Source organism: Mesoplodon mirus (assembly GCF_964341445.2).
Source record: "Mesoplodon mirus genome assembly, chromosome: 15".
Taxonomy (NCBI): Eukaryota; Metazoa; Chordata; class Mammalia; order Artiodactyla; family Ziphiidae; genus Mesoplodon; species Mesoplodon mirus.
Genome location: NC_138991.1, coordinates 74754855 through 74782728, shown reverse-complemented (window position 1 = coordinate 74782728; position 27874 = coordinate 74754855). Strand labels below are relative to the sequence as shown.

Below are 27874 nucleotides of genomic sequence, written 5' to 3'. Positions count from 1 at the left end.
CTACATATTCCATTAGATCAACGAGACATTTACCTAACAGTTGCACGTTGTACCTTTAAACAATATCTTTCCTATTCCTCCAGCCTCTGGTAACACCATTTTACTCTCAGTTTTAATGAGTTTGGTAGCACATTTTAAAAAAGTAAGAAGAAATGGGTAAAATTAATTTTAATAATACATTTTATTTAACCTAATATATTCAGCCTATTGATATTTCAACATTTAATCAGTAACAAAAAGTGATAAGTTATTGAACATTTTGTATGAAATCTTTGAAATCTGGTCATTTTAACCTGGAATAGCCACATTTCAACTGCTTAAGAGCCACAAATATCTGGTGGCTTCTGTAGTACATGGTGCAGGTCTAGAGAATTCTTTCAACTGGAAAGTAGAAGACATGAATTTCACTGTTCCCTTGGAAATGGCCCAGAGATGCACAAAAGCCAGAATGTCCAAATAGTTTTGTCTTTGTATGGTGTTTCTTTGTGTGTAGATGGGACACAGGGGTTTTAAGGAGAAGGAAGAGGGGATACTAAGGTAGGAGTCATTTGGGAGCTGTGAGGTATGGGGCCATCACCCTAACTGGTGTGATGATCAATCCGGCTCATGCTTTGAAAGAAAGTTTAGTGGACATGTCTTGCTTTGCTCCACCCACCCCCAGCATCCACTTCTACTTCCTGTAACTATACCCTGTTTCCCTTGGAGGAAATCCTATGTCCAGTTATCTGACCATAGAACTCTTGCAATATTGAATCTGCTGTTCATCCTTGATTTAGGGATCAATATCTGACCTTATGAGGCAGGATGAGGTGTTTCCCAAGGCTTGTAGGAAAGGTATTCTTGCTCTTCACTGGACTTGCCTAAGAGGATGTAAGGTCTGGCGCTACTAGAAGGTGAAAACTTCAACTTCCACCATGAGGAAACAGACTTTCTGGTAACATGGAGAAGATCAGAACTGAGAGAGAGAGAGCCAGCACCACAGGGCTTGGGTCCCTGACTCAGGTGCACTTAAAGGCAGCTGTGAATCAGCCCAAATCCCTTACCTCTTAAAAGATGGGAGAGGAGGAGATCCATTTCATGGGTTAGTAGGTATCACAAGTCGGACCAGAGTGGGAATTTGCATTTGTTGGACAGCTTGTTCTAGCATTCAAGCTTTTTGATGCATTATTATTATTATTATTATTATTATTATTTTATTTATTTATTTATTTATTTATTTATTTATTTATTTTTTTTGCGGTACGTGGGCCTCTCACTGTTGTGGCCTCTCCCGTTGCGGAGCACAGGCTCCAGATGCGCAGGCTCAGCGGCCATGGCTCACGGGCCCAGCTGCTCCACGGCATGTGGGATCCTCCCGGACCGGGGCACGAACCCGCGTCCCCTGCATCGGCAGGCGGACTCTCAACCACTGTGCCACCAGGGAAGCCCTGCATTATTATTTTTAAACAACACTGGTAGCAGGACACATAACTTTTACAGTAGCAGCCCATTTTTTGGATCTCGTTTTTTAAGAATGTCCTGCAACCTATAGTACTTTGACATTGAAGACTTGATAAAAGGTCAGGGTCTACAAACATTATGGTAGATGTACTTCTCACAGCAAATTGTTCAACCCAAGTGTTGCTAAAAGGCTGGTCTTAACTTCCCTCCAAGAGCATGACATATGATATAGACCTTGACAGGAGTATGAATGAACACAGATATTGCTCCTTCTTAAGTGGCTATAACAACACATTTCTCTGACTATACCTTAATAGCATTATTTTGTGGTTATTTTTCTGTTTTCCCTGCTAGGGGAGGACTCGTTGAGGACAAGGGTCACATTTTTTAAAATTAATTAATTATTTTATTATTTTTTTGGCTGTGTTGCATCTTCTTTGCTGCTCCCAGGCTTTCTCTAGTTGCGGTGAGCGGGGGCTACTCTTCGTTCTGGTGCGCAGGCTTCTTATTGTGGTGGCTTCTCTTGTTGTGGAGCATAGGCTCTAGGCGCATGGGCTTCAGTAGTTGTGACATGCAGGCTTCAGTACTTGTGGCTTGCTGGCTCTAGAGTGCAGGCTTAGTAGTTGTGGTGCATGTGCTTAATTGATCCGCGGCATGTGGGATCTTTCCAGACCAGGGCTCAAACCCATGTCCTCTGCATTGGCAGGAGGATTCTTAACCACTGTGGTACACAGGGAAGCCCAAGGGTCACATTTAATATGTCTGTATTTTTATATGTCTCCCAAACACTTATCACAAGGTTTGGAACACCACCGATGCAAAGTAAGGTTTCCTTTCCCAAATTTACGCATACTTGTTAAGGCTTTGTTATTTCCAGGAGTCACTATTGCCCACATGTGCATGAAGTTAAAATATTTTGTAATCATCATGTCTACAGGTATCCATACATTACCAGTGGTTGAGGTTCGTTATATCACTATAAACAAATGTTTATGGTTATTTATCAGACACTGTTCTAAGCTCTGTTCTAAACAGTTTGAGACACCAGGCATTTTCCTGTCCTTAGAACTTTGTGCCTGCTGTTCCTTCTGCCTGGAAGCCTTTTCCTACCCCCTCCATATCCCCACCTCCCTCAAGTCTGTCTTCACATGTCACCTTCTCAATGAGATCTTCCCTGGGCATCCTATTTCTAAAGATACCCTCTCTGCCCCCATAGTTACATTCCCCATCCTTTCTCCTGGCTTGATTTTTTCCCCCTTTATAACATATCACATTTTTAACATTTCTGTATTTCATCAACTCTAAGGTGCCACCTTATTGTAAGACACACCATTATTTTATGTACTACTAAGGAAGGAAAAAATGCTGCCCATTAAGCCATGATATGGCATAAATTAAGACTCATTTTGACTTCAGAATACTAAAAGTGGGAGAAAAAAAAAGCCATACCTGGCTTAGAATGAACACTATAATACTATAAAATGCATTCATTTACGTTATTTATTGTCTGGCCCTTTTCAGTAGAAAAAATATTTTAATCTTTTTTTTAAACTTCTAATTCCTCAGGGTCTTGAATACTCCATGAAATATAACAGACATTTAAAATTTTGTTGAATGTGGAGGATATAATGCATGTCTTCAAGAATGAGACGAGATCCAGTAAATAGTTATTAAATAATATAATAAATGCTTAAATAGAAGGTGGTAGGAAATGTTCTTTGCAAGCTGAGAGGGGCGTATATCCCTTCTCCTGGTGGGATGCCTCCCGGGGAGGTAATGGCCAAGATGGTCCAGAAGGGAGTGAGAGGCAGGCACTGTAAGGGGCAATTTTCCTAGCAGAAGGAACAGCATCGAGGCCCAGGGATATGAGTATGAAAAGTTAGGAGAACTGGATGTTATGTCTGAAGCTGTGATTCTCAAACTTGAGCATGCATCAGGATCACCTTGGGGAAGAGACAGGGATACTGGTTCAGTAGGTCTGGGCAGCAGCAAAAGAATTGTGTTTCTACTGGGTTCCTAGGTGATCCTGATGCTGCAGGTTCAGGGACCACACTTTAAGAACTGCTGGTCTAGGGAGATGAGGTTGTATGGTTAGAGAAGGGATCAGCATTTCAGCTCGTGTATATTGTGGGCTCAGCCTTGGAGGGATGACGTAAGCTGACACAAGGCTTAGAGGTGATTGGGGGTGAGGAGAGGACAACAAGGGGCTTTTAATTTCCTGAATATAGCTTTCTAAGATGTGAATGAAATAGAATACAGAAACTTTTATATAGCTACATAAGCCCATGGGAAAGTAAGCACCTTTTCTATCTAAGGCTGCTCTCTCTTTCCTTAGAGGAGCCTGGGGTAGACAAAATGTACTAGGTTTGTTCTTTCAGTCTTGTCATGGGAAGAGGCCAAGATGGGGTTAAATGTGATTTTGACAAAGGCCAAGGAGTTTAAGAAAAGTGAACTTTCTGAGAGCCAAATGTTTATGCCAAACAAAAGTTATGGAACTGTTTTAAAGGCTGGAAGGAAGTATTTCTCTAGCCAAATTGTCATTCCCATGAGGAAACCGAGGTCTGTAAGAATTAAATGCTGGGGCAAACTCCCATGCTTCCAGCTTTTACATCCCCATCAGTAAAGGTGAGACCAAGGCACTGGAACTGTTACCAAGTCCAAGCTCGTACTGCTCACTGCACGACAAGCCAGTAAATCTGAGAGATGTATTGTTGGGTCAAGGAATAGTGACTGTATTCAGAAAGCCAGCAGACCAAGAAATGGTGGACTACTGTCCCAAAGAACCACCTTGCCTGGGTTTGGATGCTAGTTTCTTTTATAGCACAAAGGGTGGGAGAGGTGAGGAGGTAAAGTAAAAAAGCAAGAAGTTGTTGCAAATATCTCCTGGTTCTGGCCAGCCTCCAGAGGGGGATGTGTTAATTTCTTCTCTCCTGCAGCCTCCGCCCATGGCTGAGAGTTCCATCTTGTCCTTCCTGGTGGCCTACCTAGCCAAGCTCCACAATTATATTAGCCAGTTCTTTGCTATAAATCTCTTAATATATATCTCCTACCAGTTCTGCTTCTCTGGTTGAACCTTAACTCATACATGAGGTTGATATTCATGATTTCCAAGTTGCCAGATCCAAAGATGAATTCTTAGATTCTTTGACACAGTGATCTTTTCCTCATCTTGGAAGCACTTTGTTCATTGGCTCTCCTGGTGACTCTAATGGATCACTAGCTACTTCCCAGTTCCCTTTTGTGGTTCCTCCTCACCTGTCCTTCTTCTTTTTTTTTTTTTAATCTAGGTAACATGGGTTTATAACATTATATGTTTCATGTGTACAACACTGTATTTCTACAACATCATATTTCTGAATACACTACAACAGGCTCACCACTAAAAATTTGGTTTCAATCTATCACCATACAGTTGATCCTCTTTACCCAGTCATTTTGTCCCCCTCTCCCTTTCTGGTAACCACTACTCTGTTCTCTGTATCTGTGCTTGCTTTTGTGTCAATGGTGTCATATGGTATTTGTCTTTATCTGTCTGACTTATTTTACTTAGTACAGTACCTTCAAGATCCATCCATGTTGTTACGAATGGCAAGATATTATCGTTTTTTAATGGCTGAGTAGTATTGTCTTAACTCTTAAAGTTAGAATGCCCAGTTCTCAAACCTCTCCCCTTCTCTTCTGGCACTTGATTAAATCATTCAGTCTTGTTCCTTTAAATGAACTGCATATGTTGATTATCCCAAATTCTCACCTCAAATAAATCAACTGCTTAGTATCTCCACTGGGATATATAAAGATATCTCCAACTTAACAAATCCATGATTGTTAATTTTACGCATCAACTTGGCTAGGCTATGGCGCCCAGATGTTTGGTCAAAACCAGGTTACATGTTGCTGTGGAGGTATTTTTAAAATGTGATCAACTTTTAAATCAGTAGACTTTGAGTAAATAGATTACCATTCATAATGTGGTGATCCTCATCCAATCAGTTGAGGCCCTTAAGAGAAAAGACTGAGGTCCTCCAAGGAAGGAAGGAGTCTGCCTTCAGACTGCCCTCAGACTTGAACAGCAAAATCAACTCTTTCTTGGATGTCCCACCTGCCAGCCTGTTCTGCAGAATGCAGACTTGTTAGCGTCCATAATCACATGAGCCAGTTCCTTAAAATAAATCTCTCTCTACACACATTCTATTGGTTCTGTTTCTCTGGATAACCTTGATTAATACAATGTCCAAAACCAAACTTCTCATTTATCCCCTGCCTCCACCTCCCAAAACCCTGCTTCTTTTCAGCTGTTACAGTTAGCAGAAATTCCAGTTGTTCAGACCAAGAGCTTCTAAACCACCACTGACTTTTCCCAGTCCCTCATGCCCCGCATCTAACTCATCAGAAAATCCCGCCATCTTTCCCTTTAAACCAGATCCATTATCTGACAACTTCTCATCATCCTTATTGCTCTTACCCTGGTTTTTGCTCCTCTTATCTAGTTAAAAAATTTCCTAGTTAGTCTTCTGTTTCTTCCTTGGCTCTCTTGTGGCCTTTTCTTCACATGCAGTCAAGAGTGATTCCACAGTGTAGATGAGACCATGTTTCCTTCCTCCAAACTCTGCAGTGGTTTCCTCTTTCATTCAGATGAAAAAGCCAAGCCTGTAAGTCTGTCTATGTTGTGGCAACTGCTACATCTTCTACAATCCCTTACCCCCTTCATTCTGCTCACATTCTGGACATTCTGCTGCCTCAGGCCTTTTGCTCTAGCTGATCCATCTGCTGGGAGCTAATTAAGGATTACACTTGGCTGTGAAGAATGGAAAACCCAAAATAACAGTGACTTAAACAAGATAGCAGTATATTTTTCTCAAAGAAAAGTCCAGGAGCCATTGATCCAGGGTTGGTAGGCTGTTCCATGGTCTCAGAGATTCAGACTTCTCCAACCTGGAAAGGCCTTCATTCTCAATGACCCCTCATAGTCCAACCAGTAAGGAACAAAAGACACAGGAAGAAAATGGGTCAAGGTCAAATGAGAGACAACTGTTGTCTTTTAAGGAGATGCACTAAATCTTCCCCTGGGCTCCTGACCTTCCATTGCCCAGGATGTAATCACGTGGTCCTACCTTGCTTCAAAGGAACCTGGGAAATGCAATATTTATTCCGGGAAGTCATGCACCTTGCTCAAATTCATAAGTTCTATTTCTGAAGAAGATGGCCAGAAGGATATTAGAAAGAATGCCAGCAGTCTCTATCTCAGCATCTATTACAAAGACAAAGATGTCCAGTGTGGCTTGGGAGGACTGAAAAAAGTGCAGAAGTCTGGAGAGATAGGAAGGTGTGTGGAAGATTATTTCTAAAGATGGTTGCCCCAAATTCCTCCCATTGTTGAGCATTTATATCCCTCTGATCAAAAGGCAGGTCTATCTTCTTCCTTGAGTCTGGGCTACCCTTGTGACTTGCTTTGATCAAGAGAATGTGGTGAAAGTGATGTTGTGTGTTTTGGCTTAGGCTTTAAGAATACTGGCAACTTCCTCTGATGTCCTCTGGAGATTCAGCTTCCAGAAAAAGAAGCTTGACCTTGACCACTAAATGCTGAGAGACCATGGGGAGGGGGAGAAGCCCAGGTAGCCATCCTGGCCAAGGCATGTGAGTAAAGCGTATTAGACATTTCAGCCTCAGTTTGGCTCCCAGCCAAACGCAGCCATACAAATGACCCCAGCCAATACCAAATGGAGCAGAACTGGCCAGCTGTTCTGCTGAACATCATGAGAAATAATACACTGTTGTTGCTTCAAGCATTGTTTTGGGATGGTTTGTTATGCAACCATAGATAAATGAACTAGCAGGGGCCAGATCATGGGAAGGTATATAGGCTCAGGAAAGAAATATGGCTTTTATTTTTAATGCAGAGGGAAGAACTAGAGGATTTTAAGCAGATGAGTTATATGATCTGATTTACACTTCAAGAGGCTCACTCTGCTAATGTGTGGAGAAAGGGCTGTAGGGGCTCAAGAGTGAATGGAAATGAAACCAGGAGGCCGTGACAGTTGTCAAAGTGAGGAGTGATGGAGGCTACAACCAGGGTGGTTTTCCCAGTAGTGTTGGGAAGTAGTTCCATTCCAGAAATAGCTTGGAGAAAGAGCCAATAATACTTATTGATTAGACCAAGGGGATGAAAAAAAGAGATAATCAAAAATTATTCTTAGAATTTTAACCTGAGCCCGGGAAGGTGGAAATATCATTAGAAACTGAAAAGTGGTTTAAAACAACAACAACAACAACAAAAGGAATTCTGTTTTGAATGAGCTAACTTTGAAATGCCTATTATATACCCAATGGCGGGTTTATGTGGGGATCGATGAGGAGGAACTACCAGACATAGAAACTTGTGAGTCTGATTACTGGGGATCATTTTTGCTACTTCAAGGGAGGGCTGTGTTGCTTTGCCTCGCCCTTTTGTGCAGGGTCCACCTTCTCATACAAATGCAAAATATTAGTGAACCCAAATAGTAGTCTTTCACACTGAAAAGTAAATTTAGAAAAGCACACTGTCTTTGAGACAGTCTCGTGGCTTCCTTGGCACCTGACATGCACATGCCGCGGACCTGGGATGATTAATGGATGAGACTGTTCATGACCCACTTATGGGCTGTTGCTTCCATTATAAACCCTTTGAAATCTGGATGGCTGGCTGGAGTCCATTCCCACTGGACACACTGTCATCTTTTGTATTTATTTTTAAATCATAAGACGAAACAAAACAAAACAAAAAATACCCCTCATGACCCACCCACTCATATCTCTAGAGATTTGTTGCTACTAAAATATAGTGCATATGATAGCATCTGTGTACCTGTCATGTTTTTTGTCCTATTTGTTCAAACATTCGAGATTAGATCCAGTGCTGATTAGTTCTCACCAGTTTTGGTGATCAACGTTGATCATTTAAGAATAACATATTGCAGGTTATTCATGACTTTCATTGTTATTATTGTTTTTTACATTTCTCAGCAGTCACCTCCATACCAGAATACAGGCAGTGAAAGAGAAAAGACAAAGCAAAACCTTAATATTTTTTCTTGATTGACTAATCCATTAAGCAAAGGTCAAGACATCTTTTGCACGACGTTGAGGACTTTGTTGTCTCATAGTAAAGTTAAGACACATACATGGGCATCTGGCACACTCTGGCAGCTGGAAGTACCATTTCTTTATTTTTTAAAATCAAAACAATTCTAATCTGAATGTCCTCCCCCAATCCCATAAACTTTCCAAGGTTGAGGGGAAGTCCAGTGCAGCAGATACTCTTGGTGCCCATTTATTCCCCTGTGGTCCCCGGCAGCTTAAGGACATGGTGGTGTTCATGCCTCCACCTCAAGAACCCATGGCTTTTTCCTGAGGGCTTTATCTGGCTTATCTGGCCCCTGGAACTTGCTCAGCCCACAAGGGGCAGGCTGGAAGTGTGAGGAGTTACTACCCTCAAGAACAGCTCTCACCCAACAAGATGAGAAAGTTAGAGGATGAATAGCCTTGTCTTCACCCCTGGTGGGACAATCCTGAGGGGACTGCTACACTCTCTCCATCAGCGGGATGGAACTGCAGTTGCCCACAGCAGTAACAGTGACCATTATTATACCGCTAGTGTTCTATCCACCCCCACTCCAATCTCTTATTATGTTTCCTGAGATCACCTCCAAAATAGAATACTTGTACCCAAATTCTTGTCTGAGGGCCTTCTTTTCGGAGACCACAAGTTGAGACATCCAGCATCACCTAATTGCCTTCTTCCCCTTCTTTTGGACAATGCAATGACACTGGGAGGCCCTGAGGAGTGGGGGGGGCACCCACTCCTCAGTCCCAGAGGACACTGCTGCCACTGTTCCTTGTCCCAGTCAACATGGACTGGGCTACATGTCCAAGGCAGCCATCTTTCTTGTTAGCTCCCTTCCTTCTATAAAGGCTGGCAAAGCAGTCAGGTAGCCTTCCCATCTGAGGTTCTGCCGCTGCCCAGACCCTGGGTTTCAAAAAGCCTGTTCTTTGGGGGCTCCAAGGGCCCTTTATTGCTTCTCTTGTCCAAAAGCTAGAGAGCTGTGTTTTCACCACTCTGCTCCTCGACTCTGGGGTACTTCAATCTCCTTCCCTCTTGTTTACTCAGCTCCAGTGGGCTAGATCAAGGGCTGGCAAATTTTCTCTGTAAAGGAGAAGATGGTAACTATTGCAGACTTTGTGGGCTAGGCAGTCTCTGTTTAACCCTGCTGTTGTATGTAGCATGAGAGCAGCCATAGGTCATACATAAATTGACAAGTGTGGCTGTGTTCCAATACAACTTTATTTATGGACCCAGAAATTTTCATTTCATATAATTTTTGCAAGTCAAAAATAGTTTTCTTTAATTTTTCCCCCCAACCACTTAGAAATGTAAAAGCATTCTTAGCTCGTAGATCATCCAAAATTAGGTAGCAGACTGGATTTGGCCAGTGGGGTATAGTTTACTGACTTGTAGGCTAGACTTTCAAAGAAAAATCCTCTTTAGATTTTTTTATGCAGCTAAGCTCCTTTTTGATTGGTATTATTATTTGAATCTAATTAAGGTTAGGAATGCATTGGATTTATTGGATTTATCAAGTTTTGATGTATTATCAACAAATAAATCCTTCTAGGTCAGGGAAGTATCCTTTGCATTTTCCCCAGAGCACCCCTTGTGGTTGTATGCATAAATTAATTTATAATTGCACCAGAGTAGAGAACTTATTATTTGTTCTTTATTGTGCTATACACTGTGCTGTGGGACTCACTCAATCATTTTCTCATTTGAAGAAAAGATGATAAAACCCACACTAATAGGTTGCCATGACAATTAAATGACATTGTGTCTGTGGCAATGCTTTGTTAATTGTAATTGTAAAATGTAAGGTGGTATTGTGATCATGCTTTTCAGGTATAAGATATGATGATCTCTGTTACAGGGTGGTGATTCTGTAGGCAAGAGGAATTTGGAAGCTGGAGAATAAATGCATTTTATTCCTTAATCTCCCATTATGTGGCTTTGTGACCTTGGATTCAATAATTTCTCCATCTGTGCAATGGTGATAATGTTCTTGATTTGCCTGTAACATGGTGATTAAATGAGAAAGATTGTTAAATGCTATAAACATGTAAGATATAAAGTTACCATTTGGTCTCAGACTCCTTTAAATTTTTAAGAAACTCAGAGGATTTTTATGTATGTGAATTAAATGTAAATATTACTATGTTAGAAAGGGAAACAGAAAAAAGTCAAAATAAAAATAATAAACCCATCATATGTTGATATAACTAATGTATTATTAACATAGCATATTTCAATAAAAACAACTATGTTTTCTAAATATTGGTGGGAAGGGTGACATTGTTTTACGTTATTGCAAATCTCTTTAATGTCGGGCTTCACAGAAATTATCTGAGTTCTGGTGTCTTTTTCTTCATTCAGTCTGTTGTGATATGCCATTTTCATTGAAGTATATGAAGAAAATTTGGTTTCGCACAGAGATGGGTTTGATACAAGATGACCTGGCAGACCCTCTGAAGGGCTTTTGGGGACACTGGTCCACAAAGAGGTCCTTGATGCACACTTTAAGAACTAGTTTTAGAGACTATTCCCATCATTCCAGAAGGTTCCCACAGGAACCACTATCCTGGCCTTCAAGATTGGGATTACCTCTTCTTGAGTTTCATATATATGGAATCATAATGTAAGCACTTTTGTGCATTCCACCGTGCATCAGATATACCAGATTTTATTGATCCATTCTCCTATTGGTGCACATTTGAATTGTTTCTAGTTTTTTACTATTATGAGTGAAGAACATATTTTTTGGTGAACACATGCACTCATTTCTCTTGGAGTGGAATTGCTGAAACATAAGATGAGCAGGTGGATGTTTAGCTTAATAGATTTCCAAGCCATAGAAAATATTTTTATTTGTTGAATTTTATTTCAGTATATATCATTTAACATAAATTATTTCATAATTTTCCTATTAATATATAATCTATTCTATATCTTTCTTTTAAAATGTTGCTTTAAAAATCCATGTAATTTACCAATACTATAAAATTCCATTGCTAGACTATTAAATAAAAAGAAAAATCTGTTTCATTTTATGTGATTGGACAAGGTCATGTAGTAAAGTAATTCCCCATTTACCTGAGTGTCTTCCATTTTTCTGGAAACGTAAGGATTCATAACTAAGACAAAATATCTAAAAACAACTAATGAATATTAGTAGCTAGGGTTGTTCACATGATATAATTTTATTGACCAAGGGTCCCAAAGGAAGGAAAAAGAAGGTTTAAAAACAAACAACAAAAAATAAGAAAAGAAGGAGGGGTAAGTAAAAGAAGAAGAAAGAGGTGTATGTCAAATGACAAGGTTGAAAGCATCAGCAGTCCAAGTTAGAAGAAGTGAACAACAGACCCTCAGAATGTTCCAAAAGAAAATAGAAACAGATACAATGAGATGCAAGAGACACCAAACATGGTGGCTTAGTAGTTGGTATGGTTCAGTGGAAGAGAAAACTATGTCCCACTCACATCAGTGATTCCAGTGGCTTTATTTATGCACAGTCTCTGGAATTCTGAGATGACACTTTTATCATCTTCATATTCCCAAGACTTGGATGTATTAACTATTGCCACATAACAGACCAACCCCAAATAACATCTGTTTACTGTTTCTCATGAGTTTGTAGGCTGGCTGGGTGGTTCTACTGGTTTGGGAAAAGCTTGGCTGGTCTTAGATGCAAGCTCACACATCAGCTGTCAGCTAGTAAGGTGGACAAGATGACTCAACTCTCTGTGAGTCTCCCCCACCACCAGCAGTCCAGCCTGCACTCATTCTCATGGGAGTGGCAGAGATCCAAGGGAAGGAAAAAAAATGCACCTCTGCTTTGACAAGTTTGCTGCCATCCCAGTGGCGGAAGCAAATTACATGACCAAGCCCAAAGTCAGTGCAGCAGGGTGCTACCAAACAGCAGGGATACAGGAAGGCATGACAAATTGGGGTCATTAATGAAACCCATCTGTCATACTAGCATGGCCTAAAACTATAATTACAGATAATTAAAAAGATAATATATTACTAGTTAAAAACTATTGGATTGGCCAAAAATATCATTCAGGGTTTTCTGCAACATCTTATGGAAAACCTGAACGAACTTTTTGGCCAATCCAATATTTGAACATATAGAGGACTACAGTGGGCTCCTAATTAATATTTGATAGATGAATAAAGTTAGTTCAATGCTGAGAATGTGTCCAGTACAACCATTCGTGTGTCAGTCAAGGTATATAAGGATTCATAATTTAGTCTTATAGTCTATAGGGTTCAATATGCTGCTTTATGAGCACCACTCTCTAACATAAACACCAAGATTTTTCTACGGAGAAGCAAAAGATAGAGTTTAAAAGCTGTGTGTGAGAAAATTAAGCATATATATTGCTTGAAAAGGGTAAACAATAAGTATTTTGAGTGACAAGTATAACATTTCCGCATTCAAGTTATATAAGTTTAGAAACAATCAAGGGTCAAATTCTTTTATCTCCCTTGTTATGTTTTAAATACATTCGACTCACCTAAAGCTATTGGATCATGGTGTGAGTGGTTAGGTATACAATATTAAACTGGCCTCCTTTGGAAAAGTTTTCCAAATTTTATCTTGGTGGAGACTTTAAGGGGTCTCAAAAATTTCCAGGATGAAGTCGCTTGGGGACTGTCCCTTGCCCCAAATTTCCAAGGAAGTATCATGAGGAGAGGAGAGGAAGAGGCATTGCTTCATTAATCAAGTAAAGTGCTGCCACCTATTTTTTCTTTTAATGTAAAATCAATGATACTGCTATTTTTAATCATCTCTCCGCTCCCTTCTTAATATTTTTGCATTATTCTAACCTATGGAGCAGAACACTTTTCATGATATATTATTAAAGAAGATGGCTCATAAAAATTCATCCCAGAGGCACTACCCAGGATTTATTATGACATTAAAGTTGTGCTTGGGATTCTGTGAAATGCCAAGCATCAAGGGAAAGTTGTAGAGAAGAGTGGTCTTCTGCTAAACTTTCACATGTGATGATAAAGAGAAGCTATTGAGGGCTTGGAATGAGGCATCTCTAAGACAACCTCAGCACTGAAATAATGCAGGGTCTTCCCTCTTCACTCTCTGTAATCACACTTAGTGTTGATGGAGCCACATTGCCTGTTAACCATTGTAAGAGCCCTACTGCTTTGAAAGGATGTTAACAATATGAACTGAGGAAAATTGTTTTTCTTGAAATTGGGAAGGAAACTTACTTTAGCCTTTCATTGAAAGACATTGCACAAGAGGCCAAACAGATAGTTACAAACCCTTCATTCATAGAAAACAACTTAAATGGTCATTGGGTAGTTACTGACTACCTGTTCTTTGCAAAGCAAATAAACAAAGCCTGAAAAGAAATTAGTCTGGGCTGGTGGAAAAGTCTATGCTTAAACAACTTTTAAAGTATAAATGGATACATTCAGAAGAGCAGATGATTTCTTGCTTGGGAGAATGAGGGAAGTTTTGGAGGTGGCATTTTTGGAGGTTGCTTTTAAGAACCGATAGATCATCATCATGTGACGTGGCTAGAAAAGATGTGTGCTACGTGTGTGAACAGAGAATAGTGATAATCCAGATTGGCTAAGTGAGGGTGCAGGCCGGGGCCAAAGCTGAATGCTGATATCCGTAATCTCAACATTATTCTTTAGGTAGTGGATAGGAACTCAGGCTTTACCAGCCAGATAGTAATATGATCAGAGCTGCTGTTTGGGAAAATTAACCGAGGTGTAGAAGAGATTTGAGGGGCAAAGAAATTCAATAGGAAGTTACTAAAAATTTTGGGTATTGAAGAATGAGAAAAGTTGTAAGGGAGAAGGCAACTTCCAAGACAGGGTAGAATTCATGGGTTTTATAAATAGATTGAATGTGGGAGCACACAAGGTTTAGCGCCTGTTTTGGACCATTAAACAGGGAGGACAGATGGAGGGAGGGTCTCTTTTTTTGATTAATTACAAACAATGTGCATGTGGGCCACTTGTTTAACCGAAAAGCTAAGAGGGAGAACCAGAGCTTTGGAGAAGTAAGAATTATGTGCAGAGAAGTAGAAATTGAAGACATGTGACTGAATGAAACAACTAAGGGAAAATACACATAAAGAACATTCTTTGAATTGATGGTGAGAAATAGATTTCTTTCTGCTTTTGAAATGCTTTCCAGGAAGCTCACTGCTAAATTTCAAACCCAATCGTGTAAGTGCCCTTTAGTTTAGGTTTTCTGATATAGATATAAGGTTTCTCTTGTGCTCTATCTTTAAAATGAAGTCCCCCTCCACCCCTATTAAGACTTGGGATTTGAGTAGTTTGTATAGTATTTTTTGAAATACTATATATTTCATGAATTCCAAGCTTCACATATTTTCTACATTTTAACATCCCTGAAATTGAGATGTGTCTTATAATCACTGGATGGTGTGTCATAGTTTAACTGGCAGCATGCTTTCATTCTTTGAGGAATATAAAATAGTAATGGGCATGTTCTAATCAATGATGTCTTGGATTTGATGAAATATGGTACTTCCCGATGGGTTTCCCTATCTTGTCAATCTGCTTTCTTTTTCATGAAGACTTTTATCCCCCCAAAAGGGGAAGAACAATCTATTTAGGGAAGAAGTCCAGTCCAGTATGAGCATTCTAATCAATCATCCATGAGAGGCTGAATATCCTTTCAGGGCTGATAGGAGGGAGAAAGGTAAGACTTGAGTCAAGTGCCTTGATCCCCAGATTGGGACAAAAAGTCCTGGAGGTGGGAGAAGGAAGATGTAGTAGAACCTCTATCGGCTTGCTTTTTGCTTCTTGTGGCATAGCTCTAGAAAATTACAAGCCTCCTGGAGAAACCCCCGTGGTATTGGAACAGCATGGCGTTAGAAGCTGACAAATGGCCAAAGGAGGTATTTAAATGGATGAACCTGAGCTAGCACCTCTGGTTCCCATTCCCAACAAAATCTAGAAGTTTCTGTGTATCCCAGAAGAATGTTGGAAAAAACTGAGCCTAGGGTGAAAACTCCTCTGAGCAGAAACCTTGAGACACTGGGATGGAAGGGCCCACCTTGCAGGCAGTTAGGACCACCTAACAGAGGAGACCAGATGCTCCTCCCCATTGCCAGGAGGACACACAGGCTTCTATTCACACCAAGAGGCTACCTGGGGAAAGAAGTAGGGAGACCTCCTTAATGGGGAGGGAAGTCTAACTGGGGGTTTGACTTTGAAGTAATTTAATATGCCTCTGAAATAGGTGTTTGTTTTTTATTTTTAAGTTGGAAGAGACTGAGTAACTGTAATTGGCAAGATTTTTTTCCTTCATAATAAGTAAGTGAGAATGCAGGATTTGAGTGCAATATGAACTTACAATTGAAAATAAACACATCTTTTTGTTGTACATTTGAGCTGTGTGTACATTTTCATCCTATTACAATGGATCCTTTCAGGGAATAAGATGTCTCAAATACTGAAAGTAATCTGGATTAAAGAAAAAACTGGCTCTGGATTTAAGCTGGACCTCAGAAATATTTATGGCAATGTAGGAGGATGAAAAGCCAGAGAAGAAATCATCAGAAAAGTGGGAAAAGTAGGAGCTTGCTCCTACATTTTCTGCTTCTCTCTCAGAAGAAGAACAAAAAGCAGGGGAGTGATGGATTCAGTCAAGTGCTACAGAATGGTGAGCTCAGCTGAGAGCTGGGAAGAAGCTATTTGATTTGATGAGGGAGCCATTTGGAATCTCTGAAAACTGGCCATCCAAATGTGGTACCATTTTAATAGCCATCATTTTTCATGGGATGTTAGTGTTGAAAGATCCATAGTCTAACTCCACAGTCTTACAGATAAGGAAATTTGGAACCAGAGAGTTTCACAGAAGCCAGTTTAAAGGATGAGTATGAGAAAAAGAAAAAAACAAGTACTTTACATTGGGAGTCAACTAGAATCAGCCTGTTTTGTGTCAGGAGCAAAATGTGTTGGGTCATGCATAAGCCCCCTTCAATGAGGAGATCTTTTATGAAACAGGAAAAGTACACTGGAAAGCATCCTTGGGAGCAAATACTCTGATGGGTGTTAGATGTGTTTTCATTTTTTATTAGAGAAGTTGGAAGTTTAATTTTAATATTGATGGTAACATAATTTTCTCTGCTTTATTCAGAGGAACACACAGAATCAATCTGTACAAGCATATACAACAATTCAGTTGGTGGTTTGTGCCCTAAAATCAGTAATCTGATTAGCTCTAGATTACGGTTTCCATGCACTCCTCTGGGCTTTGGGGCATGGCTCCATTCCCAGGGGGCACTTCTTCATGCACTCTCTGCAACACAACTACAGCAGGCTTAAAGACCATGCAGATTAACACTGTAGCAAATTGTTTTGATATTTAACAGACATAAAAAGGTTATTTCCTGATATGAAATTCTGAAAATCTGCATAAATATTTTTGTGTAAAATTAAATTAGTTATGTATTTATTTTTGAAACTAGAACTTGAAGTATCAAGAATGCCCACATAATTCATATACACATATATATATAGACTTCTTCATTATGCTAAAAGTCTTGAGAGTCAAATTATATTCTGTGCCATACATTTTCTTAACCAGTATTTACTTGCATTAGGTTAACTGTGTACGGATTAGTCGTAATTGGTGCTTGTGTATCATGCAAACATAGTTCTAGTATTCCTGTTTACTAATCTTGTCATGTGGCAATATTTAGATGATTTTGCTCTCTGACAGTGAGAATTAGGAGTATAAATACTTTATACATGGTCACATTTACAAACGTTTGCCAATAACCACTTCACAATCTTTATGGTGTGAGAGTGAGCTGTAATAATATGGAATTGGCAGAAGCAATTCCTAGAAAGCAATGTCAGATGTCAACTTTCTTAAAAGTGCTTGACAGAGTTCTCCTTTTGAGCACGGATGGGTTTTGGCACAGGGACACTGTTCTTTTTTTTTTTTTTTTTTTTCCTATTGTTCTAATAATTTCCACAACTGTTACAGGAAGTTAGCTTCTTATGGCATGGTGGAGACTTGGCACTTACTGATGAGGTAACTTAGATGTAGAAAAATTCCCCCAGATTATTTGTCTAGCAGATCACCACTTCTGCTGATAAATTTGTAGACAGAGTTTTTTTTCCCCCTAGTGCATGCACTTACTATCACAAGGCTAATACACTATTTTTGCTGTTGCTCAAACATGTCCTAATGCATCACAAAGCAGAGTTGTTAACACCAAGCTCATTTATCTGTGATGGTACTTTATAGCAAACATGTTTTAAGTGGTATGATCAATGGGTAAACTCTGCCTTATTGGAATCGTAATTTTGGGGGATTTGTAGCTACTTTTGGTTGGCCAAGGAAATTCAGTATTCAAAACATTTAAGAGAAGTATGTAATTCTCTGTGGTTTCAGGTGACATCTTGTCTATACATAAAGGAAACGCAAAAGATATCAGCTTTCTTCCACGGAATTTGTGTTCAGAACTTTGGGAGTGTTCTTTTGATGCAGTGGTTCTGTGGTTTCAGTTTGCGTCCTGGAGTTTCACACAACTGTTGCTGGTCTGCGGTCCATCTCGGCTTCCAATTTCACCATCTGCTGCATCTCCTTCGCCTGTAACATCAGAAACATGACCTTACATGTTGAAATCCTCTCCTGAAGCCATAGAGCAAACCCAACTTCTCTTCTCCCGTAAATTTGATGCTTGTCATTATGTCCTGACTACTTAAAGTGTGGTCCATGGACCAGCAGCATCAGCATCCCCTGGGATCTTGTGAGAAATGCAGAATCTTGGACTCCACCCCAGACCTACTGACCCAGAATCTGCATTTTAATAAGATCCCCAGGAAATTTTTATGCACGTTAGAGTCTGAGAAGGACTGGTCCACACAGTACCAGGAAAACAAATTGAGAAGAGGCTATGCCTGTTACTCATAGATTATGTCGTGTCTAACTGTTTGATTTAGTTTCTACAGATTGACATGCCTTGACTGTGTGTAGATAATTTGATCACTTTTAGAATAAGCATTGCTTATGCACGACTTATTCCCCAAATAGCCTGAAATTTAATTGAAAGTAGTTGTCTAAGAATTTCACTGATGGAGAAGTTCAGGTGGGAGCATATCACATTGATTTGGTTGGAGTATGCTGCATACAGAACGTTACAGGAATATGTAGGGTTCCTGGAATGCTATTGTCCAAAAACTATCCTTATAGGCTCTCACTTCTCTGGAGTAATTCATTTTTTTTTTTTTTTTTGCAGTACGTGAGCCTCTCACTGTTGTGGCCTCTCCCGTTGCGGAGCACAGGCTCCAGACGCGCAGGCTCAGTGGCCATGGCTCACGGGCCCAGCTGCTCCACAGCATGTGGGATCTTCCTGGACCGGGGCACGAACCTGTGTCCCCTGCATCAACAGGCAGACTCTCAACCACTGCGCCACCAGGGAAGCCCTGGAGTAATTCATTTTTTATGGTCCACCCCAGGAAGTAAGCCACAGTAAACCCAATCTCATGAATTAAGGCTGTCAAGAAGATAACCAGCTGATTTGGGGTGGTGAAAAGGCATCATATGGGGACAGGTTCTGATGACAAATCATTGCCTGGCAAAATAGGGAAAATCAGTTGGTTCATTTTATCTTTTACTTTCCAGCCGTATGCTTTTTTCCAACCCAATACATGGATCTTTTGGAGGAACAATAAAGCACCCTGTCCTTTTTTAGTGACACATCATTTTGAAATAAAGGGCATTTAAAAATGGAAACATGGATATAGAAAGATATAACTCAAGAGGAGGACTCTCATGAGCTCTGATAGTACTATTCATGTCTACTTAGGTATTCCAACCAAATGGAAGGTCAGTGGGAGGATTTGGTCAACTCTGCAGATCATACTATGAGCATCTAAATGTCCCAAATGAAGTCCTGCTACAAAACTAGTTTAACCCACAGACCATAGAGTGATTTCCTTCTCATCGTTATTTTTATACTGTGGCTTTAAATTTCATTTTGGTGAGGATGGATATAATAACATCAAAGATGATAACTTTCTGCTTACATTTGGGATGGATGGTTCCCCTTCCCAGATTTTTTTTATGCCTGGGATATAATAATGCTCTAATAGAGAAATGGAAAAATGGAGAAAAATATACAAACATGAAACTATGATACAAGCAGTATTCATAAGAGATGACAGTGAAACATTATCAGCACTGGAAATTAAATACTTTTATGTTCACTAAGTAGTAATAAAGGATTCCCTATGCTTCTCCCCCTCTAGCATTTAAAGACAATATTGAACACTGTTTAAAAAGAAGGATCATATTAACACTAAAAAAGGATTCCAAGAACCAGCTTCTCATATGAGCAGGGTAACCATTCATGCCCACTTGTCAAGGACGGTTTCAATTTATGCCCATGGTCTTGGCTATTATGAACAGCTTCCCCTTTCACTTTCAAAACTATCTTGTTCAAACAATAAATTATATGGTCACTTATAAGGGGTGATTAAGGTCCCTGGCAGATTGGATCTAACACAAAGCATGCCAAGAGTCATTGTATAATGACATTGTATAATGTTTCTGCATGCAGACCATAACTCTTTGTCATTAAAAACCACCAATGAATTTTTACCGGGGTGCTTTAAAAATTAATGGCAGTCATATTAATGTTTGTGAAAGATCTGACTCTGTGACCCAGTCTTAGATGTGGTCTGTCCAAACAACAACCATACATCACTGTTTTTGATGCCTGGGTACATCTTCATTAGTATGACTTGAGTTTCCCAGGTCTGAAACTGGAAAGGCTACTAAAACTCCATCAGAAATAATTTTCTCAAGATGTTGGCCAGTTTGGTTTGAATATTACATTAGAAATCCAAGCATTAAATAGTCACACTTTTAACTCAAACCCTTGCGATCTTAACTAGTCATGAGCAGATGTGAATCATCAAAGCACCAAGAATGCGGATGTAGTTAAGCAGGAAGGCAATGTCTTGCTTATCAGAGTTTTCAGTCCTACCTTGCGTTTGGGACACTGCATGACAGGATTTCAAAAGCTGTTTGTACAAAAATAGTAATGTCAAAATTGAGTCATACATACAAAACAAAGAAAATAAATGAATACTGAAGTGAATTTGAAAAATGAATGCAAAACCATATACAGAAAAGCAAAAAGCTAAGACTAAAACATGTATACAACCGTCAGTGACAAACTTCCCCCAAGTTGATCTCAACAGAAAAAAAAAAAAAAAAGAACAAAACAAACGACCAATGCCTATTAGCCCAGACTGCACCTCTCTTGTGGGGCACTGAATGGGGAACCCTCCCTTGAGCGAGACCCCCTCACCTCTCTTTATTAAATGATAGGATTGATGGCAAAAATCAATTTTTAAAACTTGGGTGTGACAGTAATGGAGCATTTCAGGTTTGAAATGGTGCATGTCAAGATGGATGAGCTCCTGTGTGGCTGGGAGGTCGATGGGAAACAGCAGCAAAAAACCTTTGGAGTTTTAAACGAATAACTGGCTGACCAAGTAGACAAGGCCATTAGGAGGCTTTAAAAGGCCACATGAAGTTAGGATCCAGAGTCAGGACCCAAATATATTAAAACTTTAGTTGTTTCTACCAATGCCCTCAACACTGTCTAGCTAATGAAGTAGATCGATTCCAGGCTTTTCTTTGGGAGTGACTGGGAGAATTTAAGTGATTAGGGTCACAGGAAAGCAGGTAAGAAACCTCAAAGGGAGATATTAGGGGAGAATGTTAAAATTCATTTATTTTTGGCTTAGAAACATAAAAAAGTCTTGGGGTTTAACAGTAGTTTGGGAGATTGTTATATAAGTTTGGGATTGCCTGGAGACAGGAAACTGTTTTCTGCCAATGAAATATTGGTTATAAAGGGAGCTCTCCAAATGGTTCTAGACCTCGCCTATTATGAGGGAAGAAACAGAGCCACTGTGTCTTTTGCCCTGTGTCTATGACAGTGTTGAAACACACCGAGTAACTGAATTGAGAGGTCTCTGATCTTTAAATTCCAAAAAAAAAAAAAAAAAAGTATACCAGAAATACCTGGGATTGAATTTGCTATAGAATAGGCCATATTTGTAAAGCAAAGCTTAACAAAGAAATTCAAGTCCTAATTCTACATTTGCTGGAAGTGTCACTATATCTTGAATTTCTTTTCATGGAATCTCATTAAATCTTCATCAAATCTCAAGCCTTCTCCTGTTTTTTCCTAAGCTTCTGTGACTCAAAGTATCAGGTGTGGGTGGTAGACATTACCTGTGACCCACTGAAAGGCATTATATGAATTTTTGGAACAGAAAGTCACTGTTCTCCCAATATGATCCAATCAATACAGTTATCACTAATCCAGTATTTCAGTGAAAGAACTCTGGAGTGATTTGAGTTACACATGTATTAGGATAAAAGCCCAAAGTGATTTTTAAATTATGCACTTTAGCTCTCAAACTAAAAACACTAGGTAACCATATTCTCTATCTCTGATATACACCACTATTGTAGTGATGAGTAATTTTTAGCACATTTATATTCTTTAGTCAAACTTGTTGCCAAGCAACACAATGATTTCTAAGTAGTTTCTTAATTTAGCTAACTGAAACATAACTGCATCTTACCTCCACTGTGCCTTCTTCTAAAGCATCCTTACCCCCACCCAGTCCTGATTCACTAAAGTGGATTCTATTTTTTTGGAGATGGTGGCTCTACCCTTACTCATTCTCCCATTCCCCCCCACCCGCTCCCTCTGGGAGCACTTTCTGAGAAATGCTTTAGGAGCAAAATCATTAGTAACTTGTACCAGAAGGTGATGTATCTATGAGTTGGTCAAATGAGTTGGACCCGTGGGACAATAAACACTTATTGCCCCCCTTAGGGATCTGTGGACTGTTCATGAATAGAAGCATTTAGCTGGAAAAGAAATGGGAAACATAACTCAGAAGTATGCCCATGAGTAAAACTTCTATCAACCAAAAAGTAAAGAATCTGAAACCAGAAGTTGGATTTATTTGTTACCCAATTGCAATACAAAAAAAAAGAAAAGAAAAGATTTTATGGTTTTGTTTTACTTTCTCAAAGGTAGTTTTTAGTGTAATTTCCAGTTAGGTGTTCTCCAATGGAAGCCATTTACTCTTAAACAATATACCTTAAATAGTATTACTTTATATATGAAAGGAAATAGGAAAGAATAATGTAGTACAAATACGTATTTCAGCAAAACCTCTTTAAAGCTTCTATATTGAAGTAAATTATCTAGAAACTTCCAAACCAGCTACACCTAAAGAGATGTATTTGGACTGAGACAGACTGAAAGTTTAACTGCTGTTGAGGGTCATTTTGCCACATAAGCTAGAGGTATTTCCATCAAGTTGAAATGAGAGTGTGGATGGCCGATGGGCTATAGCCCATCTATCTGTACTGCTCGAGGTAAACACACATTTATTCTGGTGTTGGTATATGCCTGATAGCTAAATAGTTGGATTTTGGATAACTGTTTTTATTTGTGTACATTTTTTGTGTTTATTTTTATTTGTGTATATTTAGCGTTTAGCATCAAGAGTATGGTATCCACTCACTTCCAGTGGTTTGTAGAGTTATGGTGGCTCATGCCTCTAGGTTTGTAAGGCCTAAGAAGGTTCTATAACTTCATTTTTAGATTGAGGTTGAAAGTAGGTGGTCTCTCTCATTTGCTTTTAAATATAACCTCACTTGTCTCTGAGGTACAAGTGATAAAACTCTACGTGAAAATGAAGAAACAATTTGTAACCTGTTTTCTCCTCCTCTCAGTAATGTCCTTCTTAGAATCCCCATAATCTAATCAAAACATGACTTTTGATTCTTTTCTCCCCACAGCCACATTCCTCTCCCACTTCAAAAAAGAATACTTTCTGTTCTTGGTGGATGAAATGGGGTAAGTACAGTAGGCACCAAATTTTTCTAACTATCTTTCCGTGCCACTACTCAGGCCATGGGTTTTAGCAAGCAGAAGGGTGACTCTGACCCACGGCATTTGCCTCCCGAAGCTGGTTGGCTGCCTACAACTTTTTATGTTTTTTAGGTGAAATACCTGCTCATTCTGTTTCTCTAGGAATTCGAGGTGCTCAAGCTGGACTTTTTTCAACTGGTCCATTTCTTTGGACTGCTTCATTGCGAGCTGCAAAAACAAACAAACAAACAAAAACATCTGATCAACTTTGGGTTGTAATCTTAAAACTTATGGATGAAGGTTGGTAGTTTGCAATTTAAGTGATGGATATAAAAATATATAAAAAAGAAGAAAGAAAAATAGCCTGAAAACTGGGAGAGTTTAAACCCATAATTTTTACTGGCAAGATAGTTCCTGCCAAAATCTTAGAAAACAAAAGAGTACTTGTGCACGATTAAAATCTGGCTTCATTTTCTGTATAAAATTGAGCAAATAATTATCTTAAAGATTTTAGTGAGAGATTAATTTAGCTTTCAGGAGTGGAGAAGAGAAGCGAGAATGTTTAACATAGAGAAAAAGCAAATTAAGCAAATTAGCTAGTAGTCTGATTTCTAAGCATGAACTACTGTTTATAGCTTTTTAAAGGAAAAGTGTCAAGAAAATTATAAAATACTTACTCGCTTTCTTTCTTCCAGAAACTTTTTAGTGTTGCTGCTGTTTAACTCCCTGACCCGCCTAAAAGCAAGAGGTACAAACAACAGTTGGTATGACGTCGGTTGGGATTACATGATATTAAATAAGAAAGAGTCATATTCCATTTAATTATTTGGATGGGATTATCACTTCCTTTTCCTAATTTTTATTGAGGAATTTTGCAATGTACAATGTACAGAGAAAAAGAAAAAAAACATGTGTACCCATCACTCAGATTAGTCAACATTAATTATGTTTTACCATGCTTCTCTCATATTTTTAAAGGAAATAAAGCATTGCAGATATAAATAAACCCCCCTTTGTATTCTTCCTCACTCCACTTCCCTCCTTTTTCTCTCTCCAGAGGTAACCACTATTCTGAATTTGGTGTGGACCTTCCTATCTGTGTTTTAATGTTTTTATTATATATGGATATATCTATATGTAATATACACAAATGTTTCTCAAACTTTCACATGCACACAAATCACATGGAGATACTATCAAAAACACAGATTTCTGAACCCACCCCCAGAGGGTCTGATTCAGTGGGTCTGGGGTGGACCTGAGATTCTGCATTTCTAATAAGCTCCCAGGTGATGCTGATGCTTCTGGACTATACATATACTGTTTTGTGTGGTTTCCAAATTAACCTAAATGCTAACATATTCTGGGTTTCTTTCTCTAACTTAAAATTTAGCCTTATGATTAAGAGATATAGCTATGTTTCAAACAATTCCATTATTTTCATCTGCTGCATGGATTTTTCCGTTTATGAGTAGATTACAGTATTTTCATTTTGCCATTGATAGAAAGTAGGTTATCTCCCATAAATGCACAATGGTTTGGGGCATAGGTTCCAGAAATGCTTGGCACACTATCTATTGTCTAAATAAATTAAGTGTAGGACATATCTTCTTGTGCGTATGAGCAAAGGTTTCTCCAGGGTGTAAACCTAGACTTGCAGGTTGGTAGGGAGTGAACAACTTCTTCATCTTTACTCCAAAGTACCTGTCTCAGTTTGCACTCCCACCCATGGTGTCTGGGTGTTACCCTTTCTCCATATCTTTGCCTACTCTTGTTACTATCAGACATTTCCTTTTCTGTCAATTGCTGGTTTTTTGAAATGGCATCATGCTGTTGTTTTAACTCACATTTCCCCTGATTATTGGTGAGGTGGAGTGTTTTTCATGACTAGATGTATGATTGATTGAATTTCTATAATAGTTATAGGTCTATTCAGGTCTTTTCTTTCTTTTACAGTCAGCTTTGGATATTTTAGTTTTTCTAAGCAATTGTCCATTCCATCTAGGTTTTCAAATTCATTAGTAGTATTGTTTATAGTAGTCTTGGTTTTCAAAAATATTTACTGTATTTGTAGATATTTCCCTTTTCATCTCCAGTATTACTAATCTGTGGTATCTCTTTCTTTTTTATCAGTCTTGCTGGAGGTTCACTGATTTTTTTTTCAAATAACAAGCTTTCACTTTTGCTTTTTCACTTTTTTACTTCCATTGCTTTTTGTTACATTGCTTCTTAAGTTTTTATTTCTTCCCATCTGACATCTTTGGGTTCAGTTTATTTTTCTAATTTTATGTCCTCTTTGAGCATTTTCTTATTAATTTTCATTTCTTTAAAAAAATATATGCATCTAGGCTATAATTTTCACTGTAAATATCACTTTAAGATCTAGGGGCAGGAAAGAAATAAAGATGCAGACATAGAGAATGGACTTGAGGACACGGGGAGGGGGAAGGGTAAGCTGGGATGAAGTGAGAGAGTAGCACTGACATGTATACACTATCAACTGTAAAACAGATAGCTAGGGGGAAGCAGCTGCAGAGCACAGGGAGATCAGCTTGGTGCTTTGTGACCACCTAGAGGGGTGGGATAGGGAGGGTGGGAGGGAGACGCAAGAGGGAGGGGATATACGTGCAAGAGGGAGGGGATATAGGTATATACGTGTAGCTAATTCACTTTGTTATACAGCAGCAACTAACACAACAATGTAAAGCAATTATACTCCAATAAAGATGTTAAAAAATAATCTACTCTCTTAGCAACTTTCAAGTAATATACAGTGTGAGCTACAGTCACCATGCTGAAATTAGATGCCTAAAACTTATTAATCTTATAAATGCAAGTTTGTATCTTTTAATCAATGGCTCCCCATTGACTCCCCTACCATCACCCCCTGGTAATCACCATTCCACCCTGTTTCTATGAATTTGGCTTTTTTTTATAGACTCCACAAATATATAGTATTTTTCTCTGTATGATTTTGTTCACTTAGGATAATGTTTTCAAAGTTCATCCATGTTGTCCCAAATGGCAGGATTTCCTTCTTTTTATGGCTAAATAATATTTCATTGAATAAACATCTCAGATTTTCTTTAACCATTCGTCTGTTCATAGACACTTAGGTTGTTTCCGTGTCTTGGCTATTGCAAATAATACTGTGATGAACATGGGGATGTAGGCATCTCTTCTAGATAGTGTTTTCATTTCCTTCAGATATATACCCAGAAATGGAATTGCTGGATCATATGGTAGTTCTATTTTTAATTTTTTGAGGAACCTCCCCCATACTGTTCTCCATAGTGGCTGCACCACCAATTTACAATCCCACCAAGAGTACACAAGGGTTCCCTTTTCTCCACATCCTTGCCAACACTTATTATCTCTTGTCTTTTTGATAACTGCCATTCTAACAGATGTGAGGTGATATCTTATTGTGGTTTTGATTTGCATTCTCTGACGATTCGTAGTGTTGAGCATCTTTTCATATACTGTTGGTCATTTGCATGTCTTCTTTAGAAAAATGTCTATTCAGGTCCTCTGCCCACTTTTAAAATCAGATTATATGATTTTTAATTAATTTAATTAATTAAATTTAATTATTTTAATCAATTATTTTTTGCTATTGATTTGTTGATTTACTTATATATTTTGGATATTAATCCCTTACCTGATATATGTTTGCAAATATTTTCACGCATTTGGTAGGTTGCCTCCTTATTTTGTTGATTATTTCTCTTCCTGTGTACTTCAGCTAACTCTGACAAATTCATCAACAGTGTTTATGTTGTCATTCAGTTATAAATATCATGTCATTTATGTTGAATTGTCTTCTTTGACCCAAGAATAGAAGTATTTTTCAGCTTCTGCATGTCTTTCTTAGCTCTCTAATTATAAATTTTTAATTTTATTTCTCAGTAGTTTGATAAGGTGGATACACACAACATGTGTTTAAAAAGGTAACAATTTGGCATAGAGAAATTATTTTTTAAGAGACCAGCCATTTGTAGATGTTTGAGAGTCACCTAACCACTGGATACTGAGTTATAATAAATAAGTATAATAAGTCAAAATAAGGAAATTAAATAAAAAAACTTTCCTGGTTAAGTTATCAGTAACTCATAATTTAAAATAACTTGATCTCAACTGGGTTAAAGTCCATTTTGCAACATAATTGAAAAAGTATGATAAAGAGCTATTTAATAATTAGAACATTTATCATGTTGAATTCTATATTTCAGTTTGGACAGTCTAAAACAGTTTAATGAGGTTTTATCATGGCATGAATATTTTGTGTTTTTCAGCTAAAGTGGACAATGTCATTTCCATGTACACAAGGCCATTAAGCAAAGATCTTTGTTTGAGAATAACATCCAGAGGGTGGCACTTTGTTCAAATAAACAAGAACCAGATAACTACC

General features: G+C 38.7%; 1 protein-coding gene across 1 annotated transcript in view; it reads right to left on the bottom strand.

Moving 5' to 3' along the window:
* Positions 1-16602: 16602 nt before the first annotated feature.
* The window catches only part of PLCB4 (phospholipase C beta 4), a 432769-nt gene continuing 421497 nt past the window's right edge, over positions 16603-27874 (bottom strand). The window contains exons 36-39 of the mRNA XM_082644421.1: positions 24141-24198; positions 23605-23691; positions 20539-20575; positions 16603-18137 (exon numbers count right to left, since the gene is read on the bottom strand). Coding sequence (XP_082500547.1) covers positions 18049-18137; positions 20539-20575; positions 23605-23691; positions 24141-24198 — 271 coding nt within the window. The 3' untranslated portion in view covers positions 16603-18048. The remainder of the gene's footprint in view (positions 18138-20538; positions 20576-23604; positions 23692-24140; positions 24199-27874) is intronic.